At 38.5% G+C, this 23381-nt stretch overlaps 5 protein-coding genes across 9 annotated transcripts; 4 read left to right on the forward strand and 1 right to left on the reverse strand.

Annotated features, from left to right (window-relative positions):
- Positions 1–173: 173 nt before the first annotated feature.
- Positions 174–9207, reverse strand: LOC110804032 (aldehyde dehydrogenase family 7 member B4). 3 transcript variants are annotated; one of them, XM_022009599.2, is made up of 16 exons: positions 9051–9207; positions 8790–8926; positions 7963–8049; positions 6353–6484; positions 4298–4370; positions 4046–4068; positions 3884–3947; positions 3697–3742; positions 2872–3052; positions 1753–1929; positions 1476–1640; positions 1063–1203; positions 831–928; positions 568–717; positions 394–464; positions 174–312 (listed from the first exon to the last, which is right to left on the reverse strand). In XM_022009599.2, exons 2-15 carry the CDS (start codon positions 8922–8924, stop codon positions 410–412), a joined length of 1527 nt encoding a protein of 508 aa, XP_021865291.1. In that variant the 5' UTR covers positions 8925–8926; positions 9051–9207; the 3' UTR covers positions 174–312; positions 394–409. The 3 variants fall into 3 exon arrangements, with proteins under 3 accessions (XP_021865291.1, XP_021865286.1, XP_056684718.1); XM_022009594.2 differs by having other exon boundaries at positions 174–319; XM_056828740.1 differs by lacking the exons at positions 6353–6484; positions 7963–8049 and having other exon boundaries at positions 174–319.
- Positions 9208–10046: 839 nt separating this feature from the next.
- LOC110804046 (cation/calcium exchanger 4) lies at positions 10047–12864 on the forward strand. The gene has a single exon (XM_022009606.2). The coding sequence runs from the start codon at positions 10544–10546 to the stop codon at positions 12500–12502; it is 1959 nt and encodes a 652-aa protein (XP_021865298.1). The 5' UTR covers positions 10047–10543; the 3' UTR covers positions 12503–12864.
- Positions 12865–12962: 98 nt separating this feature from the next.
- On the forward strand, positions 12963–16331 carry LOC110804076 (guanine nucleotide-binding protein subunit gamma 3). 2 transcript variants are annotated; one of them, XM_056828754.1, is made up of 5 exons: positions 12963–14104; positions 15599–15651; positions 15782–15826; positions 15924–15974; positions 16121–16331. In XM_056828754.1, the coding sequence occupies exons 1-5, from the start codon at positions 14003–14005 to the stop codon at positions 16329–16331; spliced, it is 462 nt and encodes a 153-aa protein (XP_056684732.1). In that variant the 5' UTR covers positions 12963–14002. The 2 variants fall into 2 exon arrangements, with proteins under 2 accessions (XP_056684732.1, XP_021865334.1); XM_022009642.2 differs by having other exon boundaries at positions 12983–14104; positions 16079–16331.
- Positions 14239–15514, forward strand: LOC110804065 (uncharacterized). The gene has a single exon (XM_022009634.2). The coding sequence runs from the start codon at positions 14724–14726 to the stop codon at positions 15264–15266; it is 543 nt and encodes a 180-aa protein (XP_021865326.1). The 5' UTR covers positions 14239–14723; the 3' UTR covers positions 15267–15514.
- Positions 16332–17206: 875 nt separating the features above from the next.
- On the forward strand, positions 17207–22659 carry LOC110804054 (subtilisin-like protease SBT1.4). 2 transcript variants are annotated; one of them, XR_008921150.1, is made up of 4 exons: positions 17207–17780; positions 18710–19305; positions 19946–20812; positions 20908–21044. XR_008921150.1 is itself a non-coding variant. In XM_022009624.2 (4 exons), the coding sequence occupies exons 1-4, from the start codon at positions 17218–17220 to the stop codon at positions 22288–22290; spliced, it is 2316 nt and encodes a 771-aa protein (XP_021865316.2). In that variant the 5' UTR covers positions 17207–17217; the 3' UTR covers positions 22291–22659. The 2 variants fall into 2 exon arrangements, 1 of the variants encoding a protein (XP_021865316.2); XM_022009624.2 differs by lacking the exon at positions 20908–21044 and adding an exon at positions 21429–22659 and having other exon boundaries at positions 19946–20240.
- Positions 22660–23381: the final 722 nt, after the last annotated feature.

Consider the following 23381-nt stretch of genomic DNA (forward strand, 5'->3'; position numbering starts at 1 on the left):
ATTTGGGGAATGAAGTTCGTCATAATAACGCGATATACTAATTCCTCATTTCAATTTTCTTTCTTTCTTTTTCATGTCATATTGTAAAAGTTGTACCGTTAACGATTAAGATGAAAAAACGACCAAATTACCAACCATAAAGCCAGCACAAAGCTTAAAAGTACACAAGCATAAGCCAGATGAAGAATTTCTTTATTTCGCTAATTAACATGGGGAAATAGAGTTGAATGATGATTTGATGTACAATTCTATCAACATAAACATAGATTTTCCCAAGCTGCATTATGCTCTAAGCAAAGCACCTTCATTTCCCTGCAGGCTGCGAAAAAAATGTAACAGATTATTACAGTCAATAGAAAATTAGTAACAGAGGTTTATGAAGGAGATTTTTACCTCAGATGGATGTGATCTAGCCGAAGTTGATTCCCTGTGCAAGCGGTAATTCGCTCCCATAATTAATCGTACTGTAATGGTATTCAAATCAGATTAGTCAACGTGATAAAGCATTGAAAACATGAAAAATAATATTGGGCAGATAAGTTTGATAGGAGTAAGTGATATACGTACCATGTTGCACGTCTCATGTATTGTTTCCAAGAGTCACTTCCTGCTTCCCTTCCACCTCCAGTTGCCTTTTCACCCCCAAAAGCACCGCCAATTTCAGCACCATTTGTCGGTATGTTTACGTTCACAATGCCACAGTCACTCCCTGAAGGTCTGTAACAAACCAAATATGTTATTTTAGAAAGTTCGAGGATCCTAGGTATGAAAATATACACTTGTTTGTTAAAATATAATTTCATACTGCAGAGGACCAGTAGTGCACTAACCCAATCCATCTGAAGATAGCTTCAGGTTTCTGAGTGAAGATAGAGCTACTTAAACCCTGAGGAACAGAGTTGTTTATTTCTATTGCTTCTTCAAAAGTCTGCATACATGCAAATGTAGGATTACTTATGTGACAAAAATGATAATTTACAGTTTCAAGGAAAAGGAAAACCAAGTTTGACAGACAAATTGACAACATACATGTAGTTTACTGGACAATACAAGAATATTTACCTTGAACTTCATAACATAGAGTACAGGAGCAAACAGCTCTTCTTTTACAATATCAGCATCAGGAGAAATTTCAACGATAGTGGGTTGAACAAAGTTTCCTTCGGATTCTATGGCTGAACCGCCTGTAAGGATTTTACCTCCCTGCAAAGGAAAAAACATCGTACTATGATGAAAAAGTCATAAATGACCTTAATCAGGACTGCAGAAAAGGTAATAATGACTTTCATGCAAAAAGACCACGACTTTTGATGTAATGCTAAACAGTAAACCAATATTTGCAGCTCTAGACCAGAGACTAGCTAAGCAATACTGTCAAAAGCCTTCAACATAAACTAAGAGGCTACCGCAATAGTTTGTTGGGGTCAAAGTATTGTAAAAAGGTAAAGTCGTAATAAGGTTAGAAGATTACAAACCTGGGACTTTATGGCCTCAATTCCCTTGACAAAGTTATCTCTTGAAGTTTTAGTATGCAATGGTCCAAGTAAGGTACCATTCTCAAGGGGATCCCCTATCTTCACTTGTTTGTAGACATCAAGCAATTGCTCAATCACCTTCTCATATACGCTTTCATGAAGCAGCTAAGAAAATAGAAAAGGAAAAGAAAAACAGAGGAGCGTGCATGAGTGTCTCTTACGTACTACTCTTGTGAACTGAAACCTGTCATTCAATAAACAGATACTATGTGATTACCAGCCTACGGCAGGTTGTGCAGCGCTGACCAGCTGTACCAACAGCCGCAAAGACAACAGAACGAACAGCCAGCTTAATGTCAGCATCATCCATGACAATTATGGCATTATTTCCACTCAATTCAAGCAAGCATTTTCCAAATCTTTGACTCACAGTTTGTTGAACCATCAGTCCAACCTATCATCAGAATGCAGCAGAAGTGAAACAACAGTTAATTTGAGAGGGACATAAAGAAACCATCACCAATTGACAATAGAACCCTTGTTAAAAGCTAACAGCAGAAGTTTTAGCAACAACTTTTTCAACAAGAACTTAGAAATAGATTAACAAAAAAAAAATTAGACTCGACATAGAATCAGTATATTTTTTTGGTTGGGTTAATAACCAACCGCCATTTCAAAGAAAACTGTGGAGGAACTTTGCCACTGTGAAACAAAAGTTCAGTCGAACTTTCAAGTGCATCAAATATTTTCAACTTTCTTAGAATCATACCAAACATGGAATGTTACCAATGGTTAACATGCATAGTTGATGCAAGTGAATGTGTGTTATTTATTAGCATGTATGATTAACAGGCTAGGATATAAACATGATCATGTTCACTCATTGGCCCCAACTTTTACAACTGATGAGCCACTTTATTCAACAAAATCAGCAAATATTGGCTGGAAACTAGACTAATTTCAAGGCTGAATGTGAGATAAAAAAAGAAGCCATTTAGACATCTTCACTGGTTTTCTGCATCAATGCATAACTAGCCAAACCCATGCAGTTCCTAGGTTCTCAATATGATCAACTTAGTTAAAGTCAAACACTGAACAAATAAACTTTTAAAAGAGAGCAAACTTATCAGCTGTCCTACCCTCGCACAATTCAGATCTATCATGAGTTCACTAAAGTTTACTATATTCCTAGTGTTAGTTGTCTCTTGGTCTGTTTTCCATCCACCACCACTACTTCACAGGACATCCCAGAGATAATCTAGTTCTATTTCAGGAATTGTGACTTATTTTCTGGACATCCAATAATAGTCTACATGACTGTTATTTCTGAATGGAAGGACTAAATTACATATAGTGATAGAAGAAATTAAATATTTGCAAAGACATGAAAATCTACCTTCGAACTTCCTGTAAATGAAACAAGCTGAATGCGTGTATCTTTTGAAATTGCTTCACCAATTTCAGCCCCGCCGCAAAGGGAGGTGAAAATTGCTCCTGGCAAATTATTCTTTTCGAACACACCAGCTATAATCTTGGTTATTGCAATGGTGACCAAAGGAGTTGTCGGGGCACCTTTCCTGAAATAAAGGATTCGAGAAAAGCATAATGTTAGATCTGATCTAAGGCATTAAATTGGATACTATACATGAAAATCCAGTAAACCCCTGTGAGAATCAAAGTTGCTATTCCTTTATACACTCCCCCCCTCCCCCTGAAGTTTAACATCCCAATATCCCACTATTGACAGATGTATGCACCCTCCAAATCAGTGGAGACTAAATGGAAAGGTATTTCCAAACATTTACTGAGCTACCACCAAAATTTCCCCTTTTTCGGGGCAGGGAGGGTGAGAGGTCCAGAAGAGGAGGAAAATAACCAATAACTAAAAGAAATGGTAAAAAGGCGATAACCAAGAGAATTAAGAGTAAGACTATTCATTTTAAAATTTCATCATCACTGTTTCAAAACATGTCACTTACATTGTGCACAATGCATGTGAGAATATAAAGAAAAAGGTGCTAGTTTCTGACATTGAGATACTATACATGATCTCTAGACTCTAGAGGACAATGAAGCTTTAACTACATAAGATCTCACATGCGTAGCTCTACCAGCCATGACAAATCTTGGGGCCAACAATCAAATTAATGTTTCTTGTAGAAGTACACGTCATTCCCAGAGCAGCAGTCAAATATAGAAGAGTGTTAAAGATAAAACTTACCAGACAACACAATTGCCACAAACTAGTGCATTGCAAGCATTCCAACCTATGCAACCAAAGCAATAATATCATTAACAGAAGATGCAAACATAATTTAACATAAAAGAAAGAACAGTTAAGATATTTTGACCCCAACTGAAATGAAAATAGATTTCTTCTTATTGGCCAGAAAGAGAAGAAGACTTACCAAGAACAGCACTTGGAAAATTGAATGCTGTGATTACACCCACTATCCCAAGAGGATTCCAGACCTGTGCTTTTAGTAGTTGTTTAGAAATGTAGAAGAAGAAAAGATTTCTCATCACATTATTCGTAATTTCATATAGAGTAAGATTGATGTGCAACATACCTCCAGCATTGCATGATTTGGACCTGTTATAGAAAGTAACCAGAGTTAAATGGGGAAAACATGGATTGACTACTGGTTAGAACTTAGAAGTAAGAACTTCCATTTGTAACTTCAAAACAAAAGAACTTTGTATCAATAACACGAAAGCTTATTTTCCAAAAACATGAGTTACTCGACTTCTGCTAGATGAACTATACTATTACCAATACACATCTTTTATTCAAAACATTAATTGAGTCATTTTTAACTTACGCTCTGAAGGAATAATTGAGCCATTTAGTTGTCGGCTTAACCCCACAGCAAAGTCACACATATCAATAATCTCCTGTATATGACATTTATTCAGTAGTTAGAAAAGTATACACAAGTCCAAAAAAAGACACGCTCCTGAATATCCAGGAAAGTGGAAACTATACTTTCTAACAAAGGCAAATCTGCCACTGGAAAAAAAAGAGACACTCCGTATGACATAAAACGAATTAATCTCAGACAATCAAAAGTTTAAGGGTTGTCTACATCTGATCCCAGACATGGTTATATAGAAGACTTTGATAATTTGGATGAGTGATTGATTAAGTGATCTTCGCATTATTTTACTTGGTCGAATAAGGCAGATGGATTTGAGTGTATGGATCAAACTGGATATATTGCTGTTAATCGTCTGTGGTTTCTCAAAAAAAAAATCTGCTTCTACAGAGGTTCTTCTTAACTTGAATTCTTATCAATCCTCCTCGGCAATGACCTTGGATACAACTCAAAAATTTATTTTCAGATCCTTTAATTTTTTGAACATGTAGGCTGAGTCCTCCCAAACTATTAGCATTGATGAAAATGTACAGAACTGCAAAGGCTTAAGAATATGAAAAAGTGTGTAGGCGTCTTCATAGAGATTATGTTAAGTATGCAGAGAAAGTCCTTATTAGTCATGCAGCTGTGCCAAGCTCAGATTTTATTTGCTACTGCAACTACTGATCTACTCTGTCAACTGCTGAAAGCCTTAAAGTATACTTTGGTATGTCACAAGAAGTATGAACATAGTCATTATTACGAGAACAAGCTTAAGCAGAGGATAGAGGACTAAAGTTTATGATGTTAAGCTATACGATTGATAGTAATAACTACTCCGTAAAATTATGCTACGGTGAAAACAGTCAAAACACGCTTTAGACCTATGGCATCAAGAGTACTACTAAAGATGACGGCAGAAGTGTGTCTCACTCTCAGGATGTAAAATCTCCATGACTTTCTTGAAATCAATAATAAAAAAAATAAAAAATGTTGGTTATATTTGACCTCTCAACTTTGTGATCGGTGAATCATGGTCCAGGGTCCTGACTTTCCCTGAGATAAGGGTGGTTTTCTGAAGTTCCTAATGACAGACCATAGACCCAATGATAACTCTCACTGCTTGGAAGGTGATGGGGAGTGATGAAGGATGACGTGTGTAGATGGTACCCTTGCTTGATTCTCCTAAAGGTCACAAAAAAATGCCTATAGATAATGTTTTTTAGTGTTATCCCATGCATAGAAAATGTAGCTTCACTCACTCCACCTTTATAGATGGCACGCTGTCAGCAAAGGCCGTTGCCTTCTGTCGCTGCTTTCAGAAGACTCTTCAATGATTTCTCTGATATATCCTGATCTGTAGAAAGTTTCTCCAAGTATGACATTTAATGAGTGGTATTGATCTTAACACTAATGAGATTTACATGAGTGGTATTGATCTTGACACTAATGGTCATCTTCTCAATCTTACTAGTTATACTAAGGTAGTAAGGTGCTTTGTTAATTGTAATCCCCTAATGGTCTTGCTGAAGCTGTGTTGTGTAATAAAACACAGCACAGTTCCTATGTTCTAAAGATGAAAGTTACACAATATGCCTCTATGGCTTGCATGTGTTTTCATCCATTTTCTTCAAGATCCCTAAAGCTGTTTTGCACCAGATAATTTGTTACAGTCTGGTCACTAGTTCTACTCATACTTAAAAGTTAGTTCCCTATCAGCTAGGCCAGGTCACTCAACCAATAGATTTATTTTGTATAGAGACATTATCATTACTGCGACTATATACTACATAAACATCGCTAGACATCCTTCGCCTTATCTTAGTTGTTTAACCGCCACTCCAAGAACCAAGAGCATACATCATTAGGCCCAAGACAAATTGATATTGCCAATCGGGCCAACACACCCCATGAGGGTCCAACCCATAAAACTTCCATAGATACAACTTAAAGCATGTATAACAAGCCTTGAGTTTATTCGTTATACCACAGCTAAACTCTACCACACTAAAAGTACCATACCTGAACTTCTCCTATACCTTCAGGCAGTATCTTTCCCATCTCAAGTGACACCAACCGTCCGAGCTGCTGGAGTTTATCTCTCAAAGCATCACCGATCTGTCTAACAATTTCACCTCTCTTTGGTGCAGGCATCTTACAACAAAGAAAAAGTAGTTACAAACATGTCAAAATATTGCAATAAATATACGGATATTTCATGAAATACCCCCGAGTTTTGCCTTAATTCACCAAATGCCCATCAAGTTCCAATAATTCACCAAATACCCCTCAGGCCCTCACAAATGACTTAATACCCCAAATACCCCTCCATGACGTCATCATCCTCATAATCAACCAATTACGATCTAATTACTCACCTAATCCCTAATTAACCCCCCTAATTCCTAATCAACCCACCCATTAACCCATTAACCCACCCATTAACATATTAACCCACCCATTAACCCACCCATTTCTTTTTCTTTTCTCACTCCCATTCCTTCTTCCATTAACCCACCACCCACCTCAAGGATTTCCATGGCAGCCCCCCTTCTTCACTCTCTCTCCTCACCACCTTCCTTCTTCCCTGACCTTCCCATATCTTTCTCTCTCCCTCCTTCCTTCTTCCATTTACGACTAATTCACACACATCAATTGCAATCCCAACATACAACAAATCAGGTGAAGAATAATAATACCCAAAATCGAGCATTGAAGAATTAGGTGAAGAACATGGCTAATTTTGATGAAAATGAAAGGGGTTTTGTGCGAAAACAGTTGTTAAGAAATTGAGTTTGGGATTGATGGAGGAAAGAGAACCCAACTTCGTTCATGTGGGTTGTTCTCTTCATTTCTTCTGGTGTCGATATCGGTTGTTTTTTTTGTGGTTCTGGGTTTGACGACGGCGGCGATTGTTCTCTTTGATTCTTCCGGCGTCGATTTTGGTGTGGTGTTGTCGGGGGAGGCTGGTGGTGTTGGTGTTGTCGGAGGAGGAGATCCGGCGTCGATTTTGGTGTGGTGTTGTCGGAGGAGGCTGGTGGTGTTGATGTTGTCGGAGGAGGAGATCCCGCGTCGATTTTGGTGTACGTGGTGTTGTCGGAGGAGGCTGGTGGTGTTGGTTTTGTCGGAGGAGTAGATCAGATGATGATGATGAGTGGCGGCGGTGGTGGTAATGTAGGGAGGGAGGACGTGAGGGAGGAGGAAAAGGCGAGGGGCGACAAATGGTAAATGGGGGCGAGGTGGTGGCGACGGTGATGGGGTCGAGGAGGGAGAAAACGGGGGCGATGTGGTGGCGGAAGAAGGGAGATGAAGAAGGGGTGGTGGCGGAAGAAGTGAGAGGAAGAAGATGGGTTAATTAATAAAAATGGGTTAATTAGGAAAAATGGGTAAATGAGTGGGTTAATTAGATGGTAATTGAGTTAATTGAGGATGATGACGTCATGGAGGGGTATTTGGGGTATTAAGTCATTTGTGAGGGGTATTTGGTGAATTATTGGAACTTGATGGGCATTTGGTGAATTAAGGCAAAACTCGGGGGTATTTCATGAAATATCCGATAAATATATGTCCAACTTCCGATACAACATTTTCGAAGCCAAAACAAAAACAAGATAAAGGACAGTATAAACCACCTGCATCCACATCTTTGAAGCTTCTGCACAAGCTTTCATGCCTTCCTCATAATCTTCCAAAGAACCTTCCACGACCTCAGCAATTGGCTGAATCAACACCAGAGAAAATATTTACACAACAAGCAATTAGACACTCTCATCTCTTTCAAGTTTCCCATCATCAACATAGGAAATCATTCAGACTTCCCGCATTACCACCTACTTGCCTTTAATGGTCAAATTTCATTAACTTGACCATTCATCTATCAAACATATGTAACCAATTATCAAGTGTAACATTATTACTAGTTTAATCTTACTAAACACTTTGCTTTCGCAACGATATAGTAATGATCAAACTTCAAAACATCGGACTATAAAAGATTAAAAGTCAAACATAGCCTATTTCGATAACTACAGATTAACCAAGATCAATAAGCATATTAAAAAAACCAAGAAAAAATAGCAGATTGCTCTAGTAAACTACTTCCACCACGCCCCTCATCCCAGATTCCCATCAACTGATCAACCACGTCAATTTTTTTTGGCTAAATGGGTATGATTAACAGAATTACAACTTTAAGAAGTTGGTATTACAATGAAGTTACAACAAAAGTCAATAACCTAAAACTTAATCTCGGAAAATCATGATAAAAAATAACAACCCAGCATACAAACAAAGGTGATAAATCAGACAATCAAAACCCAATTCAACAATACAGTACACAACATATTGCTCTAATTTCAATCTAATCACCCTGATAATAAATTCATCAAAATTACAACAAAATCCATCTTTTTCAATTGCTTTTTACAAATGACAGAAATTCAAGAAATGAGGGTTATACCTGATTATTAGCAGGATTAACAGTTGAGATGACAGGACCATTAGCCTTCCATTTTCCGTTCACATAACACCCTAGATTACGCGGGCTAATATCAATCTCCTTTAAAAATTCATAATCTTTCTTTGCAAAATTCATCCCTGCCAAAAAAAAAAACCAGGTAAATTGATCATCTAACTCCATACCTTTCCAAAAAAAAAAAAGTTGAAATTGCCAAATCAATTGATCAATGATTAAGCAAAAGCCTGAAATGGGCATGCATACTTATTTTCTTTGTTTTTTCCGCTTTTGGTTTATCGTATGGAACTGGAAAAGGTGAAGTGAGTGAGATGGTTAGAAATGGGGCAGAATTGGAGTTATAAATAGGAGCTTAAAGTGGGGAGTGCCGTATCATATTAAAAGTTTAGGATATGAACATGACAAGAAACCAACAAGGTTACAATGACACGTCATTACACCAACAGGTGAACAGGTATGAGTATGACCGTATGAGACTATGATGTGAATGACACTATGGCCCTATGAGTAAGAAAATGAAGTTCTTCACCAATTTATGTAGATTAACGATTTTCTAACATAAACACAATATTTCTCGTTGTTTTTAAATTGACATATTTCGTTTATTACGTTTGTCAAAGTATATTTCAATCAATAATACTCTTTCCATCTTAATCTAATCGCTGAAATAGGCTTTCAGACTTTTCACGAAATTGTATGCGATAAATTCTTATAACTTATCGATTACTCTCTCCGTTTCGAAATAATGGGGACGGTTTCTTTATGTTAGAATAATGCCTTAAATCGGTCTAGAGAGTACTCACTCTGTCCCAGAATACTCGCACCGGTTCGAGTCAACACGCTTACCAATGCACAACTTTGACCACCAATATCTTTAACTACATATTATAAAAACTTATGAAATATTAATATTTTGAAAATATATGTTAAAGATGAAGTATATATTATGTGCTAATTAATTATCTACGTGGCACTCAATTTTTTTAATCCAAAAATAAATTAGAAATCTTATTTTTCATTGGCCGAATCCATTAGTAATCCTAGGTGACGCTCTAATTTTTCAGCAAATATGCATCATTTATATATGTATTAGAAAATATGCCTCTTTTATATATGTATATTAGATTAGATTAGATTTTTCTCATCAATATTAACCTCCTGATTTAGAGTTTTATTAAAATTCTAGAGGATCCAAACTCGTTATAAAAGCCCCTCCGCAATGAGTTTGTAACTCTTCCGATGAGTAAATGGAGATTTCATGATCCATTTTTCACGATCCATTCTTGATAAGCCCACACTAACATTTCAATTTTCACCTTCACGTTTTCCACGTTACTGCTGTTCCAGCTTCTCTCTCATACAGAGTACATCCTACCAACAACAAAAAAGAAGACGCAGACTTTCGAGGAAATTTCCCAGACTATAGATTTCGAAAAATCCAATTTTTCCTAAAACCCATTCACAATTTAAAGACAGAGATTTCCCGAACATACAACGATTTTATTTCAAGATATTCGACGTCCCAGAATTTCAATTTGTAATCATCGGGTAAGACAACACAACTCCTTCAAGTTGATTTTTGCGTTCTTCATTTATACAAAGAACTTGTATAATTTGACATTGTCAATTGAATTCATTTCCAGTCATTAGAAACACTAGGGTTTCAATTTCCCCCCAAATTGAATTGAAACCCTAGACTACTTCAATTTTGTTCGATGTAATTAGCGCGAGCTCAATAAATGGAGCAATTGGGTATTTTTAATCCTAGGAGAAAACCCCAATTTCGTGGGATTTTCAATGGATTATGTGCAGTGATCCTATTTTTCTTTTTCTTCAATAGAGAAGATGTTCTCAGAAATCCTTTACTTAGGCAATCTTCTGTGACTGATAATCGGTGGCCTGTTCGTCTTAATTCCGGTGATGGGTCGGTCCAAGTGGAAATAATCCGGCGTAAGACAGCTGAAATTAGGGATAATTCAACAAATACTGGTAATGGGTCTATTTCAGATAATGCTTTAAGTGGAGAGAATGCTGTGTTTTGTGTTGGGTTAAGGGATCATGTAGGTTTTGATTCCCAGTGTGAGTATCTAAAGGCGCATTCAGAGTGTTCAACTAGCGGGTTCTTTGATTACTTACAGTTTTTTTACTGTGATTGCCGAAGACTTGGGGTTTTAGGGTACGCAATTTTAGGGGTTTGGCTCGCGGCATTGTTTTACCTTCTAGGTAATACTGCGGCCGATTACTTCTGTTGTTCCCTGGAAAAGCTTTCGAGTATATTGAAACTGCCACCTACTGTGGCAGGGGTCACTCTCCTTCCCCTTGGGAATGGAGCTCCTGATGTATTTGCTAGCATTGCTGCTTTTGTAGGTACTGGTGCTGGTGAGGTTGGCTTGAACAGTGTGTTGGGAGGTGCAGTTTTTGTTACTTGTGTTGTTGTTGGTACTGTTTCTCTCTTGGTGGCTAATAAGCGGGTTCAGATTGATCGGAGATGTTTTATTAGGGATCTTAGCTTCTTTCTGGTGACCATCTTGTCACTCTTGTTGATTTTGTTTGTTGGAAGGATAACTGTTGGGGCAGCCATTTGTTTTTTGATGATATATGTTCTCTATGCATTTGTTGTTGCTGCAAATGAGTTGTTGAGAAAGGAAGCACATAGACTTAAATTTGATGCTGTAACTCCATTGCTTCCTGTGAATGGGAGTGCCTTCTCTCTAGGAGGTTCAGAGGATGATGCTATATACAGTCCCCTGCTTGACTTTGAGAGCGAGACTGATGCTCCCAATCTTCATCCTTCCTTGCCACAATGGATGTGGGCTTCAAATGTTGCGATCTACTCACATCAGTCTCTCAGATCAGATAATGAAAGGTCCCCTTGGGGATGGAACGACGAACGTGGTGGGGAATCTGAGAACTCTTCTTTTTCTTGCCCTAAATTTTTCTCTCTTTTGGAGCTTCCTTTGTCTCTTCCTAGACGATTAACGATTCCAATGGTGGAGGAGAAAAGTTGGTCAAAGCCATATGCTGTTGCCAGTGCCACATTGGCTCCTATTCTCATTTTGTTTTTATGGAGCTATGTTGATGTTCCTAGTTCTGTTGGCAAAGATCTTGCCTACGTTATTGGATTGGCAGCTAGTTGCATACTTGGAGTTCTCGCATACTATTACACCACACCAGATCATCCACCACAGAGATTGTTATTACCGTGGGTTCTTGGAGGTTTCTTTATGAGTATTGTGTGGTTCTACATGATTGCAAGTGAACTCGTGGGTCTTTTGGTGGCACTAGGCATTATTTTGGGAATCAACCCGTCAATTCTTGGATTGACTGTTTTAGCATGGGGGAACTCTATGGGAGATCTGGTCTCAAATATTGCTTTGGCATTGAATGGTGGGGATGGTGTTCAGATTGCCTTGTCAGGGTGCTATGCTGGTCCCATGTTTAACACACTGATCGGGCTTGGGATTTCATTGCTACTAGGCGCCTGGTCAGCTAGCCCTATATCATATATAGTTCCCAAAGACAGTAGCTTGTTCTACACAATTGGCTTTCTTTTAACCGGGCTTATCTGGGCTATTGTTATCTTACTCAAGAAAGACATGCGTCCTAGTAAAGTGTTGGGGATTGGTCTTATATCTTTGTACCTGATTTTCCTGTCTTTTAGGATTGTCAGTGCGATGAGCGTGGGTGGTTTACAGTAAGAAACAGAACACATATTCATGCCTTGTTGCTGCCGTGCTGGGAATCAGAGAAGCCAATGAGATGTCTGATCTGCTTTGACGTATTCACACTATCTTGTAGGTATGAGCTTCTGGACTCTTGAGCTGAAATAGCAGCAAATTATTCTTGTAAATGACAGTCCTGTTGTTGTACTTAGTGTCCGCATGTATCCATACAACCATACATACTTAGAAAGATAGCTCTGTCTTGATTGATTATGGGGAAAATTTTCCACGGATATGATCTCTATTTACTCTTTGTAAAACTTCTCACAATTACTTGACTGTTCTGTCAAGTGAATTGGAATTCAATAATGGAAAATAAAACCCATTCTTTTCTGTAACACTTCTTATGCTGGTTCTTGTTAGCATATAAAGAATATTTCTTCTGTTTTGAAGACAATTTCTTTGAGATTATTCTGGCATTTGCTATAATGGTTAGATTTGGTCGTAGTTTGTTGTGCCAATTCCTCCCTTGTATTATTTTAACTTTCTGGCAACAGGTTAAACTTTCAGGTTATTTGATGACAATCTCTTATGACCTGATTAGGCTGATTGGATACGTATGTTGACAACATTTTGCACATCAGTCTTTTTAAGTAATCCTTCTGTCCACGTTTAGTTACCACATTACTAGTACTACCGGATTGTTGTTTGACAGTAACGGTAAGGCCGCCTAGGCCGGTGACGACAGTTATCCACCTAAGAGTGGTCGATTAGCTAAAAAAAACATCGCATTGCTAGCTATTACTAGCCGCCTATCTGATCGTCACTGGTATCCGGCCTAAATTCTGCCATTGGTAAAGTATATAGAGCATCCAATACAGAGTGTGTCATTTGTTCAGTATTAGATGTCACATTACTAGTTTAACTCAGAATCAAGTTAAGAAATACGGAGTACTCTTATTCTTAACAAATTGTACCATTCATATTAGTGTTATCATTAACTATTGTTGCTCTCTCGAGAAAAGAAAAACAAAAAGAACATGGAGAAATGGGAAAGTGGAGAATGCGGCTGTGAGCAAATCCAAGGAAAACGGTTGGATTCCCATTCAATGACGTCATCAACCTATGTAAACTCACCTGTTCGAGTATTTGACACCTCATTTCTTTTCCTCGATATCCTCCAAACAACAAGACGACACCGTCTTCTCCGCCGTGGTATCTTTGTCATTTAATCACCTATCTTTCCAATTCCCTATTTTACCCCTTACCCTCCTCCTCCATTCACTACAAATTCCTGGGTCTTTTTCGGAATTTTAAAATATTCTCTCTCCTGAAACTACCCCTCTGAAAATCTCACGTGCCATCTCTGCTCTGTTTCTCTCCTCTTCAACTCAGTGTCACAGTCCACTATCTTCCTGCTACATAGTCAATGCACCATTTACGACGTCGTTTTCAATCGTCAGTAGCTATATGGTTCCGCTCCAGCGTTGCAGTTTTATAGTAAAGGTGTAAAAATTCTCTGCTAAAACACCAAAAATGGCGGAGCAGCCGATGCCAAAATCACCTCCCGGGTTGTTCGCCAAGCGCCGCCACCAGGCTAAACTTCAGGTTTTGGAGAGAGAAATTGGTTTTCTTGAGGTAATTTTATTCTCTCATTTTTTGTGTTTTTATTGAAACAAACGTTATTTCTCTCTTTTTAAGTATGTAACAGCTGAGGGAATATTCATTCATAGATTCAAATGTATGATTGTATGTTTGTAACATGCAAGTACTCCGTAGTATGCAACTGTGCAAGGAATTTCATTGCTTTATTTGGCTATGATTTGTGTACCCCAACTAGTTTCGTGGCCCCAAAGTCTTGGGGCCGCACCAAAGATCGAATCTTGTCTACATTCAATCATGCCTGTGTAATTTGTTACACGTACTAAGCTTGATAAAAGTGTCCACCAAGGCTGCAGGGTAGCACTAGAACGAAGAAGAACTAGCTTGAGAAATATTTAAGGCTAAATTAATAGTAGAAGTTTTTCTGATGAACTAAGAATCAAGCAATCCTTTTCCCCCCATCTTACAAGACTTATCTTGATAAATATACCTGAATTGTCATTAAAGGTATTCCATTTCTTCATTCCTATGAACCTTTAAGCCTTAGTTCTTGTCTATATAGTTGAATCGTTCCTTCGAAAACTTATCCATCCATCAAAACCAAATTTCTTTCGGAATATATACAAGCCTTTTGCATATTTTGTTTCCCTTCACAATGCCAATGAAACCGACAACCACCATGTCTTCTGAGGCAATGCAGCCGAACCCACCATCTAACGAAGGGGAGAAGCACAAACAGTTAGACCACGAGATTAGAGAGATGGTCTCTTCTCTTACCTCCCGCCTCAATGATCTTCATCAAAGCCATAAGCCGGGAGGGAGTGGGCCCCATATGGGGGACGAAGATGAAAACGGAGTTAGAATCATCACGATTGCTGGGACCAACACAGGGGCTACCATGAAGCGTGAATTGTTGGATCATCACCATAAACATCACCACCACCACCACCACCACGAGGTATTCCCCGATGATGATCAGCCTGAAGGTTTGGACACCTATGTGAACAGCAACTCCCAAGCCGTCAACAACTCGATCATGCTTGGTGCTAGCTACACCAGCAATGATCCAGGTGTCCACATGGACATTACAGATGTAGTGGACACCCATGGCCGGAAGGTCGAGAAGCACGGGAGAAGAGGAATAAGAAAGGGAAAGGAGCCTGCTCAAGCCAACTTACAGTCTGAGTTTTCTGAATGATCATCTGAGTTCTGACAAGGAATCAAACATGACCAAATAATTGCATTTCTTGTAATATTCTAGCCTCCGACGTGTAAGAGAAAATTATGTGATTAAGTCAAATCGAAAACTTTACAAATAGAATGTGTGGATGTATGTGATAGGTTGAGCCGTTGAGTAGTTCTTGATTCTGTTGTGTGTACCTGTTTTTGGAGTTGTACCTCTAAATTCACAATAATGGGAATATCTAGCTATCTTCAGTTTTAAAACTGTGTTATAATGACAGTAATGGAATCAGATTATTTCTCTACTCATGCATTTAACCTAGACACTGTTGATCTCATGAAAAACAGGAGGAGTTGAAGTCACTTGACAACATCCAGCCTACTTCTAGGTGTTGCAAAGAGTATGTATGGCTCGTTGACTGTCTGATTTAGCTAATTTTATAATCCTTCACAGATTTATCTTTTGTTCTTTTGTTTGTTTTCATCTATTGATCTCAGTGTCTTTTTCTTTGATGTAATGCTAATTAACAGGATCAATGACTTCGTCGTTACAAAACCAGATCCCTTGATAACTACGTATGATAATTCTACGCGTTATCTAAAATCTTGTGACTGTATAGTACAGAGTATATTGATATGGAAATAAACTTTTTCCCCTGATGGTTATTTGCAGAAATCAGAAGTCTAGTCCGTCAGACTGTTCGTGTTCATGTAGGAGAATCAGGTACTTTTCTTTAAAAAAATCCCTTGGCTGTTCAAATCTCGGTCTGTTTACAGAATATATGCAAGATCGTACCATAGTATTAATAATATCTGAAACATGACCAGGGGGAAATCATGTTTTAAATCGTCGTGGACTTGCTGTTTCAGTGGATGCTGCCGATCAGATAAAGAGCATCGCCAGCAAGCACGAACAAATTGCTGTTGTTCGAGGGAGAGTTATTGTCCTAAATGTTGTGCCATAAAAGGCTGTTCATGTTACCCTCAGAATTGCTGCTTATTTAGGTTGTGCTCTAATTGTTGCTGTAAGGTAAAGCTTTGCCCCAATTGTGTACCAAGTTGTTGTGGTTCTTGCTGCTAAAGACAATGAATTTTTATATAATTTTCCTAAGTTAATGTTTCTAGGGGTATTATTTCCATATATTCGCTCTCTTGATGGTTTCTTATTCCGCATAGAGAAGGAGTAATGCTTCGTTTTTTCTTTGGCATTTTTCGCATGATAATTTTTTTAGAAGACTTTTTTGTTGAACGTGTTTGTTTTGATGCTACTTTTCTATTGAAAACATAACCATCCTTACTTATCCTTAATTTCATTTTTGCAAGACTAGCTCTCGGAGGTGTTATTGTAAAAGTATGTCAACTCTCAGTCTGGAAAAAAATGTATGAAATTGACTCGTTAAAAGTTTTGGTACCCTTGAATATATGTGCATTTAGTGCTTGAGTTGTTCCACACTGGAGAAAAAATAGTCACTTTATTGTATTAGAAAGTTTCTCTTCCCATTTTTAGTTTTAGATTAAACCTTAATTACTCTAGATTGTAAGTTACGGTACTGATCTAGACACGGTATGTTAAGTTTATTTTCAATCTTCAGTGACCATCATGCTTCTAGGTGTCTACTGTAATAAAATCCGAGGTGTTTTTTATTGAGTGTACTCTAAGTTGTTGTCAATGATTGCAGTATGTTAATGAATATATTTTTCTGGCTGGATTTGGATTTTAATCCGTCGTATAATATTCTAATCCAAGGAGGCAATACAGAGCATATCTGTTAGTCTGTTACCCAAATAATTTATCAAATCAAACCTACTCCTTTTGATTTTATTATTTTTCAATACTCGTTTTGCATTCCATGAATTATGTATTATATTTCCTGCTTCAATATGTTTCATGCACATGACGCAGTCTGTATTCTTTCCCCTTTTAAAAGGGAGAAAAAACCAGAACCTACCAAAAATAGCAAACAAAAATGGCCAATTTCTTTCTCTTATTCGTCTTACTCCTCTCCCTCTTCCTACCCTATACACTATCAAAATCCACCTACATCGTTCATGTGTCGAAATCCCACAAGCCCGCCACCTTCTCCTCCTCCTCCTCCAAAGACTGGTACACCTCTATCCTCAACTCTCTCTCCTCCGCTACCACTACCACCACCCCTAGCCTATTATACTCTTACACTCTCTCCTCTACTGGCTTCGCGGCACACCTCTCCACGGTGGAAGCAGCGGAGCTTCACCGTCACCCTGCTGTCCTTACCATCATCCCGGACAAAGCACACCACATCCACACCACCCGTACCCCACACTTCTTGGGCCTCAAGGAAAGATCCGGCCTCTGGCCTAAATCTCAGTACGCTTCTGATGTCATCATTGGTGTACTTGATACTGGCATATGGCCTGAACTCCCTAGCTTCTCTGATGAAGGGTATGATCAGGTGCCTGCCACCTGGAAAGGGTCTTGCGAGGTGGGCTCTGATTTTCCTGCTAGCTCCTGTAATCGGAAGATCATTGGCGCTCGTGCCTTCTACCAGGGGTAAGTTCTCCAGTTTTCTTATTTGGGTCAAAATCCTTCATTATTGTAATAATATGTTGACTTTTTATCCTAAATTCCAAAGGTGAAAGTATCATGACTTATGAATGAGTATGATCATCAAGCTTTTTTTTTCCATGTCATGTTAACAATGTTTAAATTGAGCTGTCAAATCACGTGTTTATGTCGAGTTATATTAGGTTGATGTCGTTTAACTGGTTTGTCATCTCATGGTAGTCAGTTTAGTATTGTGAGTTCTAGTTTTCAATAGATTAAAATGAAATATACTACGTAGAATGTTATATATACGTATAAACTTTCTACAATAAGTTTTTGTTGTACTCTGAATATTTTCTTCTTCTTTTTAACCTAGTTTTTGTTGTACGAGAGTACTTGTACGGTATTTTAGTTATTAATTTATTATTGCAGCAGTGGTTTGACAGTTCTACTACTCATAGTATCTACTACTCCCTCCGTCCCGGAATACTCGACCCGGTTTGACCGGCACAGAGTTTAAGGGACTTGAATTGACTTATTTAATTTAATAGGTAGTAGTTGATAGTGGGGTATTATTTTAATGTAGTTAGTGGGAAATGTGTGAAGGGGTGGGGTTGGGAGAGAGTAGGGGTTGAATTTTTAATTATTTTTTGTATGGAGTAGGGGGTAGGTGGGTTAATAGGGGTGGAGTGAGAAATAATATAATATTGTTAGAATATTTCCATTTTTAGAAACATGTCAAGTATTAAGGGACGGCCCGATAAGGAAAACAGGTCAAATATTCCGGGACGGAGGGAGTAGTACGTTTAAATACTTCGTAATAAGTATAATCGTCTATCAAGTCAGAAAAGTAAAAGATTTAAAGATTGGAAATGAAAGTAAAGATTAGTTTTAAGATTGAGTGTTGATGGGAACTTTTGTGACCCTTGGGATAGGTACGAAGCAGCAAAAGGGCCAATGAACGAGACAAAAGACTCGAAATCACCTCGAGATACCGAGGGGCATGGAACTCACACGGCCTCAACAGCAGCTGGATCAGTAGTTCCAAATGCGGGACTATTTGATTATGCTCGAGGAGAGGCCTGGGGGATGGCTATCAAGGCTCGCATTGCAGCCTACAAAATCTGCTGGAGTCTAGGATGCTTTGAATCCGATATACTGGCCGCCATAGACCAGGCCATTGCGGATGGAGTACACGTGATATCGCTCTCTGTCGGAGGTAAAAAGGTGGCTCCAAGTTATGACAAAGATAACATTGCTATTGGTGGCCTACATGCTGCACAGAGAGGTGTGTTGGTGTCTTGTTCAGCTGGAAACTCTGGGCCAAAGCCTTTTACTGCAGTGAATATTGCGCCGTGGATTTTGACCGTTGGAGCATCAACCATTGATAGAGAGTTCTCCGCAGTTGTGGAGTTGGGTGATGGGAGGAGTTTCAAGGGTGCGTCTTTGTATGCCGGAGAACCTTTAGATGACAGTGTTTATCTAAAGTTGGTTAATGGAGCAGATTGCGGCAGTAGATTTTGCATTGCAGGTTGGTTATCCGATCCTTTCTTTTCCTTTTTTTTTTTCCTCAATTGATTTGATCCTTAATTTGTCTAGATACTTGTAGCTTGTTTCATGATAAAATTGGGCCTCGGTTCAACTTTTTTCGAATTTCTTGACAAACCATCTGTTACTTGCAAGTTGCAAGGGTTGCAACATGCTGGTTACTTTCACAACAACTTATGACCTATGTTACTTGGACTCGGGTACTAGTGTCGGACACGGGTACATGTCCAGTGTCCGACTCAGCTAAATTGTGAAATTTATCCAGGATTTAAGTCGAAAATGAAGTGTCAGAGTGTGGAGGATCCAACACGGGTAATTGAGGTAAAATAAAGAGTCGGAGCAACTTTCAAGGGTTATTAACTTGTTAGTTCAAAAAATAACTTGCAACAAATTAGTTTGGGACATTCTTACCCAAAACTTACTGCTAGAAATAAGATGTACCGGATGTGTGCTACACCTCCTCACTTATTAATAGTAGAAGTATTACGAGTACAAATTATAAGCCAAGCCCATACAATGCAGTGTAATCTTTGGGATGTATAGTTTAAATGTATGCTGTTCTAGCTAGAATCTTGTTAATTTAGTTGTTGCTGCTGATACCTCGAGGTTGTCTATTGTCACAGGTGAACTGAATTCATCAAGAGCAGCAGGAAAAATGGTGATATGTGACCGAGGAGGAGCAAACAGCCGAGTTGCCAAGGATTATGCAGTTAAACAAGCTGGTGGTGTGGGAATGATTCTGACTAACCTAGCAGAAAGTGGTGAAGAACTATTAGCCAATTCACATATTATCCCCGCCACTTTGGTGGGTCAAAGTGCCGGGGACCAAATCAAGGATTATGTTTCTTCAAACACTAATCCAACAGCTACAATCAAGTTCAAAGGAACCGTAATAAGTCCCTCGCCATCAGCCCCAAGGCTAGCAGCATTCTCTAGCAGAGGACCCAACTCAGTCACACCCGAAATCCTAAAGCCTGATGACATTGATGCTAGTGACTATATTTCCTTTTTATGTTCCGTTGGGTATGACTCCAAAAAGATTGCCATTTTCCTCAAAGATCCTGCTACTATTGATTGTGGAGCAAAGAATTTGTCTATCCCTGGTAATCTGAATTACCCTTCGTTCTCAGTTGTGTTTGAATCTGGCAAAACTATAGTGAGATACACTAGGGTGGTGAAAAATGTCGGACTCTCAGCTAATGCAGTTTATACGGTTAATGTGAATGCACCAACAAACGTAAATGTCAGTGTTACTCCGAGAAAGCTCATTTTCAGTGGCAAGAAACGAACACTGTCGTATGAGATCGTGTTTACGAGCATAAGAAGTGATGAATCGGTCTTCGGAACATCAAGTTTTGGGTCAATAGAGTGGAGTGATGGAAGTCATCGCGTGAGGAGTCCTATTTAGGAATATGGCCCAAAAAAACCACCTTCATCGTCCACATGTCACATTCCCAGAAACCGGGCACCTTCGGGTCCTCCCATGGCTGGTACACATCCATCCTCAACTCTCTTTCTTCAAACTCCACTGAAGAAACGCCAAACCTCCTTTACACATATTCTCACGCTGCTACTGGTTTCGCAGCTCATATTTCGACAGCTCAGGCAACAGAGCTCCGAACTCATCCATCCGTGTTATCTGTCATCCCTGACCAAATTGTGGACGCCCAAACAACCCATTCTCCCAGTTTCTTGGGCCTTTCGGACTCTTCAGGAATATGGCCCAATTCGCATTGGGGATCTAATGTCATTATTGGCGTTATAGACTCTGGGATATGGCCTGAAAGCCTCAGCTTTCACGATATGGGCCTTGGTCATGTGCCCGCCCGTTGGAGGGGTTTTTGCGAGGTTTCCCCTGACTTTCCGGCTACTTCTTGTAATAACAAAATCATTGGTGCACGTACATTCTATCGCGGGTAATCGTAATTTACACTTTTCTTAAATATTCACGTAACTACTTTCTCTGTTTTTTCTTTATCATTCCCGAGCAACAGTTAGTTATACAAGTGGAATACGTATCAAAAAATACATGTCTTCAACTGGTAAACCAACAGCCAGAATCAAGTTCCGAGGGACTATAACAAGCCACTCCCCATCAGCACCAAGGGTAGCTGCGTTTTCTTCCCGCGGCCCCAACAATATCACACCTGAAATACTAAAGCCTGATATTATTGCCCCTGGTGTTAACATCCTTGCCGCTTGGACAGGTGCTGACACAAGAAAGGTGCGATACAACATTATATCTGGTACTTCTATGGCTTGTCCACATGTAAGTGGCTTAGCTGCTTTGCTAAAACAAACTTACCCTACTTGGACCCCTGCTGCTATCAAATCTGCAATCATGACTACGGCTTATAACCTCGACAATTCTGGTAATAACATCACTGATCTCTCAGCACCTTTGAACAAATCCTCCTTGTTTGTTACAGGATCCGGCCATATTCACCCTAACAAGGCTCTCCATCCTGGTCTAGTCTATGATCTAGATACTAGTGACTATGTGGCATTTCTATGTTCCATTGGGTACGACTCCAGAAAGACTTCTCAATTCGTCCAACACCCAACAACCATTGATTGCCGCACTTATTATAAGAGGTTCTCAACTCCTGGTCACTTGAATTATCCATCCTTGCCTGTTGTGTTTAAATCTGTTAACGACGTTGTAAGATACACAAGGGTTGTCAAAAACGTTGAGAGATCAAAGAATGCAGTATATCGAGTTAGTGTGAGTGCACCAAGATATGTCAAAGTTAAAGTTTTTCCTAGAAAACTCGTCTTCAACGCCAATAAACCAACATTGTCCTATACCATAACTTTCACTAGCATCGATGGAATTGTTATTCCGACCAATGGATTAGCGACTTTCGGGTCAATTGAATGGACTGATACAAGTCATCGTGTAAGGAGCCCTATTGCAGCTTATTGGCCTTATAGAACCGCCCAAGAAAACTTCGTAGCTTCAATATAACTCATATCACTACTCTTTTCAAGTTCACTACTCTTTTCAAGTTAAAAATGAGTTTGGGTATGTCATAATTCATGAATAACTAGCTTAGGTTAGCAGGTTACCATTATGAATGAGTTATGACTTATGGTTGTTAGTTTGCTCCATTATATGCTCCTATTATGCATAATTACTTTCTTCATAAGCTCCTCTTGTTGAAATAAAGTTTGTGTACCGGACTATTGGGTAGAGTCTTAGAACGTGTAATTTGGTTATGGTGATCAGACACGAGTCAGTTTTGTCAACTCTACCTACACATACTAACTTATTTGTTTTGCATACCACTTAACATTTATATGAAATTGGACAGTACAAAGAGAAGCTTCTAGGTTTTTGTATGATTGTGTGTTACGAAAAATGCAAGCGTATTGTGAATTGTATCTGCTGTTATTCTTATGTCATGTGTCTATATCCCTAAAGTCAAGCTTTCTCTTATCAAAGAAACTACATATACGCACAAATTCCAAAGTTTCTTGCTTCCTCTAAAATTTGTATCCTTGGAAAAAGATATTTACACAAGCGATTGTCATTTAATGCGCGACTACAATTTTATTTTAAGAAATTGCTAGTTTGAAATTACATATGAATCGAGACGAATCTAAAAAAATCACATGAAGAACGAACATGATTTACGAGGAGAATGATAATTTTTATATTATCTAAAAAAATAATTCTAAAAAAATCATCATGTTCGTTCTTCATGTATGATACTTTTTATTTTATTTTATTCTCCTTGTAAATCATGTTCTTATAAAAATTTTAGATAAATTATCATTCTCCTCGTAAAAAAATAATAATAATATCATAATGTCATTGGAAATGCAATCTCATCAAAAACTTAGTTTTCCATCGTAAATTTTCATTCACATTACCACCATTTAGTTTCTTACGGCAAATGAATAGGAGAATCTATTTAGAGCAAGATCAAGGGTGTTTTGTCTTAAGACTTTCTTCAATTGCCATGTCAACATTTCATTAATATTTAATAATTAAATTGTTGTTAAAACTTCTTAAAATTCAATCAAATTTAGCTCCTCACCCATCAAATTCATTTA

The sequence above is a fragment of the Spinacia oleracea genome, chromosome 1 (genome assembly GCF_020520425.1).
Source record: "Spinacia oleracea cultivar Varoflay chromosome 1, BTI_SOV_V1, whole genome shotgun sequence".
NCBI lineage: Eukaryota > Viridiplantae > Streptophyta > Magnoliopsida > Caryophyllales > Amaranthaceae > Spinacia > Spinacia oleracea.

What these genes read in the sequence shown, in the direction of transcription:
- LOC110804032 (XM_022009599.2), bottom strand. Translation starts at nt 8,924, where the DNA reads ATGAATTTTGCAAAGAAAGATTATGAATTTTTAAAGGAGATTGATATT. An exon ending in TTAATCCTGCTAATAATCAG is followed by an intron (nt 8,050 to 8,789) that starts GTATAACCCTCA and finishes GTGTTGATTCAG; the next exon opens with CCAATTGCTGAGGTCGTGGA. An exon ending in TCTATGTTATGAAGTTCAAG is followed by an intron (nt 929 to 1,062) that starts GTAAATATTCTT and finishes GCATGTATGCAG; the next exon opens with ACTTTTGAAGAAGCAATAGA.
- LOC110804046 (XM_022009606.2), top strand. Translation starts at nt 10,544, where the DNA reads ATGGAGCAATTGGGTATTTTTAATCCTAGGAGAAAACCCCAATTTCGT.
- LOC110804076 (XM_022009642.2), top strand. Translation starts at nt 14,003, where the DNA reads ATGGCGGAGCAGCCGATGCCAAAATCACCTCCCGGGTTGTTCGCCAAG. An exon ending in GAGAAATTGGTTTTCTTGAG is followed by an intron (nt 14,105 to 15,598) that starts GTAATTTTATTC and finishes CATGAAAAACAG; the next exon opens with GAGGAGTTGAAGTCACTTGA. An exon ending in CCAGATCCCTTGATAACTAC is followed by an intron (nt 15,827 to 15,923) that starts GTATGATAATTC and finishes GGTTATTTGCAG; the next exon opens with AAATCAGAAGTCTAGTCCGT.
- LOC110804065 (XM_022009634.2), top strand. Translation starts at nt 14,724, where the DNA reads ATGCCAATGAAACCGACAACCACCATGTCTTCTGAGGCAATGCAGCCG.
- LOC110804054 (XM_022009624.2), top strand. Translation starts at nt 17,218, where the DNA reads ATGGCCAATTTCTTTCTCTTATTCGTCTTACTCCTCTCCCTCTTCCTA. An exon ending in GCTCGTGCCTTCTACCAGGG is followed by an intron (nt 17,781 to 18,709) that starts GTAAGTTCTCCA and finishes CCCTTGGGATAG; the next exon opens with GTACGAAGCAGCAAAAGGGC. An exon ending in CCCTCGCCATCAGCCCCAAG is followed by an intron (nt 20,241 to 21,428) that starts GCTAGCAGCATT and finishes ATCAGCACCAAG; the next exon opens with GGTAGCTGCGTTTTCTTCCC.